Here is a 13240-nt window from a genome sequence, read left to right as displayed (position 1 = left end):
ACCAAGGAATTGACTCTCACTGTACAGGCATACAAAAAGCCCTGTCATGAATTTTGGAATGACAGAGAAGATACAGGTATGTTGTAAGAACTCTATGCACACTCTATATATTTCACATATATATTTTATACACATGTGTGTGTATATATAGTAAATTTGTAATTATAGGCCTAGCCCGTCAGTAAATACCATACCTAATAAATATTTATCTTATCGAGTTTCATATGTGTTTGAAATTAACTGAGATTCAAGGCAGTTTTCTGATATTGGCTAAGAATCTAGAACCTCTTCTAAGTTTGCAAATTGAAATATTAGTTAAAACACATTGCATTGTGATAGAAAGTAATATTTTCTGTAGTGCTGTAAAGAGCTGATACATAAAAATTCTCAAAGACTTTTAGTTACAGAAATGCACCCAAAAAGTCAAATGGGTTTATCTTAAATTCCACAGCCCAATTTAAAGGACTAAAAAGCCCAAGAATTCCCTACAAAGACTATGCATGAGGTCTTACTTTAGGACTGACCACAGGAACAACGTTTAAATGCCAAGCAGTTTACTTACGAGGCTAACATTTGCGATCACTTTTTAGGTGCATCCAACAATAGCCAAACTAGTACATATGGCAGTTGAAGGCTCATACTTCATTAAGAAAAGTGAATCTGCAATGCTGGCAGCTGTTGCTAGCAAAGTCAAGCTAAACCCAACGAAGTTTGAATGGGTGATTGTTGTGGGGGGAAAAGGGAAACGTGGCTTGGCCAAGACATTAGTTTCAAGCAGTAAAAACAGCCAGCCAATCAAAACTATTTTGCTGCAACCGTTTCCAAAAAAAGCATCCCCTGTTTCATGTTCAGCAAAGAGTTGTTTGGATTTGTATTTAAAACTAGCTACACTATAAGGTAACTTTCATCACATAATACTCACCGGGATTCTATTTCGGGACCTAAAGGCAGCAACTTTCTTGAGATCGTCATCTGTTGCATTATACGGCACTACTAAGAGCGATGGATATGTGTCACACAGTCCATAATGTTCATTAATAAAAGTTACTCGCCACCGTTCATTAGGCAGTCCCTAAAATGTAACAGAAAGTTTTTCAACGTATTTTTGGCTGTACAAATAATAATTCTGCTCTTGAATTTTACATGACATTATGGCCACATGGTGGCAACAACTTACCAATTTAATCTAACTACAGTGCTATTTCAAAACAATAGAAGAAAAAAAGATTAGAAGTCCACACAGAACAACTCATGGCTGATGGATTCACAGCCTTAAACAACTGCACAGCTACCTCATACACACAATTCTATTATGATGAGTTTCAAAACAATGAATAAAACTACCAGATGTATTGCTTCAGCTGCAGGATTGAGCAAAGAAAATAGCTTTCTCCCTCAAAGCTCTGCCTTTCTATTTTGCCTGCTGAAAAGGAACTATGGTGCTGAGCAGGAGGAAGTCTCACTTCAACCTTTCTTCCCTGTAGCCTGATACTACCTCCAGGTTGAAAATAAGATTCAGGGTAGCTTTTTTATTGAGAAACAACAATTTTTAGTTGCAGTCTGTTCAGTAAGGCATTTCACAAACAGCAGCCAGGAAATTGAGAAAGACTGATAAGCCCTCCACACACACACAGTGGGGTTTGTGTGGGTGTTTGTCTTTTACCTTTTTTGGGTCTTAGGCCTCTAAACCTTGTACCAAAAAACCATGGAGGAAAAAAAAAAAACAAAACACACAAACCAAAGGAAGTCCTTATTTGGTTGCTACTTAGGGTTTTGGCTTTTTTTTAATGTTATATTTAAAGCAAAAATAAAATTCTCTAGAAGACATCTTAAAATTAAATACATCATCCTCTTTCATTGACATTTTTCCAGAAACACCTAAAGAGCAAGGTAGAATACTGATAAACATATAAATAAGTTCTGTAAAGCAACGTTGTTTCTAAAATAAGCTGCTTTTTTTCCCCACTTCACTTCAGGAAGAAGCAGACCAAATCAAAGATCAAATCAAATCTGTATTTAGGACACTGTAGCTACATATTTGGCGCATTGTCCCCACCCTCTGCTCATTTAACAGTAAGAGGTGTCAACAGCTTCCTTCAAAGAGCAAAGACTACCTTCCTGGGACAGTCTAATTTTTTTAAAGGTTCCAATTTATTTCTTTACTTTTTTTCAAGTTGTATTTTCATCTTCTCCCATTCTCAGCTCCCCCACAAAAAAGCCGGTAAGAAAAATGTACAAACAACAATTCCTCTATGTAAGCTGTCAGATACGAAAGCACCAGGCAACTGTAACTTTAATAACTCACTTGTCTCCTGTATTCAGACATCGGATTGTACACCATCCACCCATTTTCGGAAAACTTTTCTTCATTTGCAAATGCGAAAAAAAGCTGTAGGATGTAAAAGAAGCTTATTACACCAAACGGACTGAAAGGGGCAAACATGAGGGCTCCTTATCAGTTATACCCTAAAGCCCGCCACAAAATGACTTTTCCATGCCAGCCTCATTCTCTTCATTTACATCTGGTATTTGTAAGACGGCAAAGCAAGGAGCAAGAAGTAACAAACAATACAGATCTCCTAAGGAAATAATGAAAATGTGACAACAGTTAAAATAAGAAGTGCTAAAATAATAAAAATTAGAAAGCTTAAAGTGTTGGATTTTTTTATTGCCAGAAGGTTGAAATGTTTTTAAATAGTTCATATCAGTTTATTTCCCATATTCCACATCCTCACCAAATAAACTACTGTTTTCTCACAGAAATTTCTCCAGTAGCTACCACTGCAATTACTACATAAAATATTAGTCACTAAGTTGAAAGTGCAAAAAAGGTTTTAGTTGTTATTCATTGCCGTTAGCAAGCAGCCTTCTTTCTGCACCCCCTCCCCAACTGATCTTTACTAAGAGAAATCCAGTTTACTGTAGAACTTCATGAAAATTAAAAAGTTGCCACTGGAAATGAAACAAAATGTGTTGCTAGCAAGTTACACTATCTACTTTTCTCTTGCTTTGTTGCTCACTCTTAAGACTTATGCAACACAGCATCCTCACTCAGGATTCTGACAACTTCCTCGTACCTTTTAGGTTCTCCTTTCATCCAATTCCACGTGGGCGTATTACCTAACTAACCCTTTTTTTCCTTGGTTTGCTTTTACAGTTTATGATGAAAGTAAAAGTAATGTTTATTTTAAGAATCTTCATTGAGAAAATTGATTTTGGTGGCTTATGAATTCTTCAGATGCCAACTAGAGCATGAAACTAAGTTGTTTTTTTTTAAAAAAAAAAAAAGCGCAGAAGAGAATGTGTTGTCTTGAGCTAACTGAGCAACAGCAGCCCGAGCAGAAAGCATTCAAGAGCCCATCATAGCTCACTTGTAACGACAAAGCTGAAAGTCTCCTACCTATTCAAAGACCTTAAAAGAAGAAATTGAATGCTGAACTGAACATCCCAAATCTGCACCATTGTCACAGGTGTAGACCTGAACTAAGCAGAAATGCAGAAAACCTGGTAAGCAAGAAAAAACCCTGTGGTTCTAAGGTGCCACGATTACATCTGCAGAGGTAAGGCAATGCTTCGTAAGTGCACCATAGGCCACATGGAGGTTTCTTCAGATCTGCAGGAAGGCAGACCCTAACGGCTCAAGGCAATTCTGTTTAGCCTAATGTGTTACAATGGTTTAAACAGTAAACAGCTCTAATCAAAACACAGAACTGAATCCCTCCAAAAAAGGAGACATATTTTCCTCAAGTATTTCAAACCAACAAGTATTTTAAAGGGATTTTACTGCTCACACAAGATACTTTATCCCACTCGTTTTAGAAACTAGCATTTCAAATTACATCAGTATTTTAGAGCAAGTACATTCATTGGCAAGTTTGCAGAGATAAACAATACATTCCCAAGTTGTGTTTTCTGAATGTCTTCATCATTTTTAAAGGGGTAGGCCTTCAGTGTAAGTAACATTACAGATTCTTTTGACTAAGTAAACTGCTGTCAAGTGGGATAGAGGGAGAGATGAAGAAAGGAAAAGGAAAGAGGTGAACATTAACTTACCAGAAAAAAAAAATTCCATTAGAATCAGATGCAAATATCAGAAGTTAAGCAGAAAAGCTGAAAAAGGTTTTTCGTTTTAATTGCAAACCAGGAATACAGCAAAACAGGAATATCACTATCTAAAGCAGTAGATGCAACTGATTTGCTGAACTATTAATAAACAGCTACACAGGAGAACCATCCCCTCCTCCCCAAAGGAATTTGCTATATCCCAACGAGCAGCTATGCTAGGAATTCACCAAGGAGCCAGAGACAAAGGAGAACCTTCTAACAGTTGGAAACAGAAACACTGGAATCCTAACAGATCACTTAAAAGATGTCTCAAAGGCAGGAATATGTAATTTAAGTTGCTACTTACTCCAGGTTTCTGGTTAGAACTGAAAAATTACCCAGCTTAAGCCCGATAAGTAAAATATATGTTTAGTACAGTGCACTGTGATAGCTGTTACATAGATTTTACTAATAAAAATAAAGAAGGTGCTGCTCCAAACTAGAAATAAACAAACAGCAGCTATGCTGCTCATGTCACCCACAAAATAATCCACAAGAAATCAGATGAAAAAGTGTTTTCACCTTTTAAAACCAGGGTTAAATTTACTATGCACGAGGAGGTGATGGACAGAAGTCTTTCTGAAAGAACAGTGTCCTATGTGCAAGAGGTTTCATTTAAAAAGCTTAGCTACAGCAGCTTTACCACATCTGCCACAAAAGCTTTCAGTCACACAACCACAACTATTAAAGTTGACAATTAAGCTTCATCAATTCTGTTGACATTCCAGGTAGTGCAAATTCTTCCCGTATTGCTCAAGAAAAAAAAAAAAGATCAGTAGCATGGATCAACCAGCAAAAATCTGAAGTCTAACAAATAACAGAACACTACAAGAATGCAAAGGTGTACTGAGCAAAGTTTGTGCTTAGATTTTTATATCAGCAATTCAGAGAAAACTCTTTAAGTATTCTCCAACAAGAGCAGTATTTAAAAAATGAACAGTATCTACAAACCTGAAGACTAAAAATTATTTTTCTTCTGCAAGAGTTAACTGAATTATAACAAAAATTTATATATGCACATTTATGTGTGTACTGTGTACTGACTGTATAATTAATCTGGTTACTACTGAAAGTCTTACTCACTGTACAAAAGAGACTGAAGATTGGAATCCTGCCCCCACCACCCCCAACAGCCTCTCACTTAAGACCTTACATTTCAAGTCTTGAAATACTCTGTGAAGATGGCCTGAACTTTAGTCCAGGCTAAATGCTACAGTCTGAAATACAGCAACATCCCTACCCTACCTTAGGCCCGTCTCTCACAACAAAATAAACAAAACAATATATAAAGCAGTTTCAAAGAGTAAAAATGCTTCCTTTCCCACCCTGACAATCATAGCACGGTTCCATTCAACAATATACAGTTAAAAATAATTTCTCAACATAAGACTTTCATACATTCATATCCACTTAAGCAGCTCATTAGATAAAGGTAAAATTTGTATACCTCTCTACATTCCAACATGACACAGCAGAAAAGTCAGAGTAGGAGAACGTGCATTTAAAACTCTGCATACATTTACACTAACTCCATACAGTTCCACATAATTTCAAACTACAGCGTAACAAGCAACCCACATTTATAGCCATTTTAATACCAAAAATCATCCACTCAAGCAAACATAAGATATATGCCTGGATACAACTGTATTTTCTTACTTGTGTCAGTACAAGCCACATTTAGCACACATTTGTGCATTACTTTTATTTACTAGAAACAAAACGTGATAATGAGCAATGTGACGTAATTTATACGGAACAACATCTTCTGTGGAATCGGACCTTTTATTATTCTGATGCATCAAATCGACAAACCCCATTACAGCGAACAAATCACTGTGATAAATACATATTTAGATCACAGAAGGGTTTGTTATCATTCAGGTAAGCTTCACATCTGCACAAATGACCCACATATTTCCATTTTTGTCCTACATAACCCAAGCTTACAGATTAAACGCTGTATGTTTGTATCTGTATGTCTCGATTAACTTAACATTGCTGAAGCTTTCACATCACAGTGCACGTAATCTGAATGTAACTCTACAGTGCAGCAGGCAAATGGGACAGAAAGAAATTACATCATTTACCATATATTCTGCATAGGTTCTCGTATCTTTTGACGTAAGATTTGAGAGGTACTATCTTAGTAAAAATACATGGCTTAGCTTTTTGTGGATACAGGCTCCTTCACATTAGTGCCCCTCCCACACACACACCCCTCTCGTGTCAGGATGAAAACAGGGAAGTCACTTCACTGCCCACAGGCATTTATGATGGACCAGCTGGGTGTGTATTTATAGCCTTCAGAGTGCGGAGGCCAGAGGAAGGCTGGAGAAGCAAGCTCTATGGCCAGCTACAGGAACCGCATGACCCCACAAAACAGAAAAGCCCTGCCAGCCTCTCTCAGTGCATCATTCCGCACACAGGCAAGCTGTTCAAATACTAGAGCACAATAAACAGTTGGCCAGTTCTGCTCTGTGCCTTCTTCACACATCTTTCACTCCACATCTATGGTTATATCCCTGCTAAACCCTCCTTCTCCCCAAACAGTATTTTAGGTACTCTGAGCCTCCACCCTGACCTCCACACACAAAATTCCATCCCCTTCTCTCATCATTAATCCTGCCTCTCCAAGAATAAGCACTTCTCCACAGCTCCTATTGCACCCAGCCTATTTTCCCAGGAATTAAATCAAGTGCAGCTTCATTAGATGTGTTCGGATTTGACAAAACGGTTGGAAATTTTAAAAAAATAAAACCTAGACTCAAGAGACATTCTGCTTCAGAACAATATTGCAGCAACATAAAAGTGTGGTTTGGGTTTTTTGTGTTGGTTTTTGTTTGTTTGGGGTTTTTTTAGGGGTTTGGGGTATTTTTAGATCACGAACAGGCTTTTTAAAATCATGAACATATACTCAGAAAGCATACCTGTGCTTTGTACAGGTATACCTGAGCCAACTCTAGACTCATTTGGCTGGATGCTAAGTACAAGCAACAGTACAAGTTTCAGGTTGACTACCTGCTCAATAAATCAGTGTTTCAGGCAGCGAGCCTGAGCTGGCCTCCCTCCTCTCAGTGCTAAGACCAGCTAGCTGAAAGCCACTTGAATAAAGCATAGATTTACCTTAAGTTATACTGATTATTAGTTTTATCTCAGATCTTGGGTTCAAAGAGGAATAGTTTGCAATCACTTCCAATATATCGACCATACCTGTTCTAAGTTTGATGGAGATCAGTGCTACATGCCTGATGGAAGCCTATCAATTCCTTTTAGTCTACCAACTAATTAAAAAGCAGTTTCAATTTTTTTTTCAGCTGCCATGGGAAACAGAAAGAAGAAAACAAGGAATGCATCAAAGAGACAAGAAATAAAAAAATATAGTAAGCCACCAGTGACAAAACTTATGGGGTGCAAGCCTTGTGACTTATCAATAATTGTAGTTGGTAAAAACCAAGTAAGACTTACAACACATCAGTTAAGATTTTTGCAAAAGCAAATCACAAGCCTCTCTGCATAGAATGGAAGTAGGGATTTCACTGCAGATCCATAGTCTTTTAAAAGATGATGACTCCTGGTTCACTTAAAGCAGAACTCTACTACTTCACTTTAAAAAAGGCTTTCAAATCTTGTAACATTTTTGGTAAGATACTTTTTATGCTTCACCGTGCAAATAATTCTGTTTATTTCCTTGCAGGTGCTAACCCGTAATTTCAACACAGCCTCTTTTTCAGTCCTCCTACAGACTCAGTGCTTGCCTTCAACATTCAATTTATCATTTCCATTTTGCACACAAAAATAATATGTGATACGCTGGTTGCTCACAACACAATGTAGTTCTGCAAGATAAAGGAGAGAGCAGCTGCAATCTGACAATACATTTTGGCAAGCAGTCTGTTTACAAATAGTTACATATTTACTCTATGGATTCAGTACATAAATACATTCTACTTGCACATGAGTATATAACATATATACAATCTGTTAAATATTTGACCAATCTTTATGCATTACAAAAGAAGCAAGCATCAAAACTAGAACAAGGTGTTACACACATGCAAAGAAAGTCAATTGTTTTTTTCTGTTTCTAACTTATTGGTTTATGCTTTTCATATATCATAAATCACTAAGCTTTTACTCCGTGAAAAGGCTGTCAGTTTCTCAGTGTGTTTAAAAATAACGATATCATTATCCTTGCCTTCAATATGCCATTACTACAACTCAGCCAGTTACATCTTACCTGTTCATCTAAAAACTAAGGGCAAACATTGCAGTATTTACACAATTAACTTCTGATCACTAGCAAATATGGTAACCTTACAGCATTACTGCACTGAGACTGACATAAATCATTCAGAATGAAGCCTCAAGTCAAGATGTTTTTTGCAAAATCAAATGCTCCATGAGATAGGCACCTATGCCAGGCCTCACCGCCACCTAAAATCATCTTTGTAGATGCAATAGCAACACTGGCACAACCTGACTCTCAGACATTTTAAATTGCCAGGATAACTAGCTACATCAGGAGTGGGAGAGGTCAAAGTCAGACAGCATGACTACCAGTGTCTCTCATCAAAACTGGCATTCCCACAAAGCTATTATGGTTAGAAATAAATACGTATCATGCAGGTATTATGGTGGCGAATAATCTTATAAAAATGATGATGTGTAGTTTCAAGATAAGATCAGGAAGTGAAGCAGCTGCTATGCAGAAACTAAACTACAGAGACTAAATATATCTCATCTTCTGTGGGGTACTACAAACAGTCAATTTTGGGGGGGTTGGTTTCTTTTTTTTAAAAAAAAAAAAAAAGTCTTAAAAACCTTCCAGCAACAACTTTCTTTCAATTACCACAAGTTTGCAAATGCAACAGAGGATTATGGAGAGCAGCTGTTTGTTCTATATCAACAAAGCCATCAGTCAGATAAGCTATCAGATTTCACATCATGTTATTGATTCAAAGAGATCTGAACCCAACCTATGCTCAAACAGGAGAGACACAAGAATCAGCTTCTGGAAGTAAGCACATAGGACAATGCTGAGACACTGTCCAACAGTTGCAACCAGACCACAGGCTCTCAAACACTGCTGTTGGGATGGCGATGGAGAAAAATCTTGAAAGCAATTAAGTACGCTCCACTCAGAAGTAATGTTTTGGGCTGTACTTACCATCCATTTGTCTGAGAATGGCACAGCATGAAGAAAATGGAAGCAAGGCATCTCTAAAAGTTTTTGTTTAGCTCTAAGTTTCACTACAGCTAAAAATCAGCCAGATAAAAATCTGACATAAAATATAAAAATACAGATAAAAATCAGGACAGGAACGATTTAGGCCTTTATTGTCCTGATGATGCCTTCTTTCCACTGCAGAGCTGCACAACCATCAGTGTTGCTGAACTAGCTGAAGATCAAGGAGGCAGTTCACAAGGTGGTCTGAGCAAAATTACCAGTTTAACACTGCTAAAAAGGGGGCAGCCCTCTTTTTCTCTCCTGCCTGCTCCCTGTTCCACTCACCTGCCCTCTCTTGCACTGGCTCTGGTGCACACCGATTTCAAACCAGATCTCAAATTACTAAAAGTGGCACACAACTAATTCAGAAAACATAAGATTTTGTGCTGGATAATTGAGCTACATTGGCTTACTTGGCAATTATACAACTGTCAGTTTGGTATAAGAGGAATAATCAACCACATGGCTGGAAGGTAGAGAGAAGGAGACCAGAGAAAAGCAGGAGCTCGGTGTTTGAGTAGCAGAGGGCTGCCATCTTCACCCAGCTGTCATACAAAGCCGTAACATATTCTTTACAAAAGATGTCCCTGACTGAGCTGGCTGCATGGTCAGAGTGTCAGCATATGTTCAGAGGAGAAGGCCGGCACGCACAGCCCAGACCTACAGTTATATTCAGACAGTGAAACCTTGTTCTAAACCAGCCACTGAAAGAGGCAGACCCACCATTCCTCTTCATTCACACCCACCCGTAGATGCCCTGAGTCCACCCTCGCATCGGGCTAACAAGATTGAGGAAATGACTCAGGGTAAAGCTTTTATTTTTTTTTTCCTTGTTTAGCTTTAGTGCCTCTCAGTTCCTGATCTGGTTCACCATGCAGCAACATGAGGGAATCTGCCTCGCAGGAAATATTGAAGAGTAGGCTTCACCATGCCCGGGATAACAATCTAAGCCTTACTTGCAACAGGAGCCTGGACCAGATGATGTCCAGGAGCCCCTTTTGACCTAAACTTCTCTATAATTTGATATTTCTACATATAGCTTTCTCTCTCTTTTCCATCACCCTTTCGAAGTCCGTATACCCTGCTATGCTTTCAATCATTCTCTACTGCAAGATGCATAAAATGCCAGCAGTACATTTACAGATACACTCACTTCCACAACAGTTTTCTTTGCAAGTACAACTCCTCACACCTACGCAAATGTAGAAATCTCATTTCATTTCTTAAGATGTATTCATCAACACTACAAAATATTCTAAGCAAAAGCATTTCTTTTTCCTTATGCTTTCATTACACAGACTGTTTGCATACAGAATGCAAAATTTCTGCAAAAACGTTTTAAAGAATTAAATGTTTATACAGTCCATTGACTGACATGTCAGAGATAGAAATCAGATTCTTGCTGCAGCCTCATATACTCAAGAATTCTCTGAAAAAAGTTCAGTTCCAACATTTTGTGAATACAGCTCTTACAAAATTATCCGAAATGAAAGCACCTCAATAAAATGTAAACTTAATTTTATAAAAAGACAAAATAAAGCATTTACTAAAGGGTTGTCAAAATGATCCACACCAAGCACAGTACACAGATTTCAAAGAAACAGAAGATAAAGGTTAGTTAACAACATTGTCGCTCAATTCCTTCCATAAGATTTTTTTTTTACCTCAAATAAAACTGTGTAAATTCATTATTGTATTAGCTGCCTGTTACATTTTTCATCTGTTCCATCAATAAAACAAGTGTTATCTTACCATGTCTTCTGTTCCTGAAGCTAAACTTTTGGTGATTCATATTTATCATTGCCTTGAAGGCTGCCTAATAGTTTAACATTTTCAAGAAATCAAATAAGGCATGTATTACTATATTTCCTAATAAGCTAGGACAACTTGCAGTCTTCAAGCAATAAAATGGGTATGGATCAGGAGGTGCTCAGTAGTTTACCTGAAGTACAGCATAGACCATCCGTAATTTTACAAATACATAGATGTAAGCGTTGTAAGTGTACAAGCTAAAAACATTAATTCTCTTTAGTTTATGCTGACATCAGATTCTGTGGTTATTCTTTTTAAGCAGCCATGATGTCCATTAGCAGGTCAAACAGTTACAGTTAAAAGTTAATTGGCAAAAACTCTGCATTAAGACAACTCCATGGTATAAATGACGTAACTTACCAAGTTATGTGACTGGGGAAAAGCGTATTTTGTGAGGACTTCAAATATATCTCTTCTACTGTGCCCTTCTTGTTTTAATGCAAACCGTAAATTTCTCATGTCCTAAAACAAAGGCATTGTCTTTTAAGCGAACCAAAGTAGTAAGGTACTCTTATGTGATGTACAAATGCTATATTACACACTAAACATGATTTAGAATCTGCTTGCAACACACCTCAAACCATTGTGAATGTTCACTTTTATTTCTTAATCCATAAAATACAATGGAGCATAAGAATTCTACAAATGAAGCAGTACCACGCTCTGTGTGGTGCACATGCTGCTTTGGCATAAAGCCATCAGAAATGACTGCATCTGATTCACTAAAGAGTCTCATGGGCTACTGAATGTTCGCGGGATGGGAGCTACTCTATGTTTTCAAAATGAAAATTTGCAATAATCTGTCTAGACTACATTGTCCCTATCTATTTCCTCATCACTAACATAAAAAATAAGCAATCTGTGTGTTAACTACTAAGAATCAAATGTGTATACATGCTCCATTAATGGGTCAAATAAAAGATCCTGAATTATCCACTGGGAGCTCCCCTATGACCATATTTTTTCATGGTAATGTTTTTTTTGTGAGACTAAGGAAATAGAGATAGCTGTTATATAAGCTTTTCACTGCCTTTACAGCTTACAAACCCCCCACATGAGGTGTTCTTCAGATTTTAGCACTATAAAAAAAAAAAATTACTTTTAGAACAAATGAAATAATGAAGAAATGCAGGAATAATGCCCTAAACCAAGACTACCGTGCAAAATTGTCAATTAGTGATTCAGAAAGTAAGACCAATCCCTCTCCTTGCATGCAGAGAGGACAGCTAAACAGCCCTTTATACAAAAGGTATTTCCCTGTCCAGTTCCAAAAAGCTCTTTTCAAACTCAGTTGTGAGGAACATGTGTTTTTTCAGTCCTATAAATAGATAAGCAGTGAGGAAAGGAACGTCCAGATTTCATTTCCTACTGAATTATTGGAAAGTCTTACTTTACAGGTTATATCTAATCCGTAAGAGTTCTCTCCTCTGCTGGAAGCTCCTCCCATTTTTTCAATCCTTGAAATTACGCCCAATGGAACATTCAACACCACGACTGGATCCTGCAAGGCAAGTTTGAGTAAGAAAGAGATTAATCTAAAGACTCAAGCAAAACGTTCTTATGCATTCTAGAATAGAAAGCAGACGTGAAACACATGTAGGAAGCAAAAGGACGTTTCAGCATTTGACTGAATCTCCCTTCCCAACAGGTTATGAAGTAGTCACTACCACATAAGAGTACAGTCACTCTACACCCTGTCACCCAATTTAACATGCAGTAAAAATACTTCATGCCTAATACAGTATTCAGGGAAAAAAGGTGGCAACACCATAAAAGATGTCTTCTGCTACTTCTGATTGCCTCTGCTTGCTAAGACTGCTTTATTGATATACAGAATAAAGTAGAACAAAATGAAAAAGATTACTTGTAGAGTTAGCTGCAACCACAAATAGTTCAATAGTTCTAAAAACTTATTTTTTAAAAAAATAAATAAATTAAGAAACAGATAACAAGCACGTTTATTTCTCTTTCATGTTGCTGCTATTTCCCCCACCCACGTGAGGTTCTATTGATCAAAGTATTTTTCTTTTCCAACAGCAAGGACAATCAAAATCTTGGTTTACTGATAGCCATTTTAAGAACTATTGCACATCA

The 13240-nt window shown here is 37.4% G+C and overlaps 1 protein-coding gene across 2 annotated transcripts in view; it reads right to left on the bottom strand.

The window, feature by feature from the left end:
• Positions 1-13240, bottom strand: part of MTM1 (myotubularin 1) — a 43759-nt gene that overhangs the window by 15496 nt on the left and 15023 nt on the right. For both annotated transcript variants that reach the window (XM_086470249.1, XM_086470250.1), the window contains exons 6-9: positions 12537-12647; positions 11507-11608; positions 2306-2389; positions 923-1072 (exon numbers count right to left, since the gene is read on the bottom strand). In XM_086470249.1, coding sequence (XP_086326375.1) covers positions 923-1072; positions 2306-2389; positions 11507-11608; positions 12537-12647 — 447 coding nt within the window. The remainder of the gene's footprint in view (positions 1-922; positions 1073-2305; positions 2390-11506; positions 11609-12536; positions 12648-13240) is intronic.

The sequence above is a fragment of the Leptosomus discolor genome, chromosome 9 (assembly GCF_034619465.1).
Source record: "Leptosomus discolor isolate bLepDis1 chromosome 9, bLepDis1.hap2, whole genome shotgun sequence".
Lineage (NCBI taxonomy): Eukaryota > Metazoa > Chordata > Aves > Leptosomiformes > Leptosomidae > Leptosomus > Leptosomus discolor.
The sequence above is the reverse complement of the archived record's forward strand: the minus strand, read 5'-3'. Positions and strand labels throughout refer to the sequence as shown.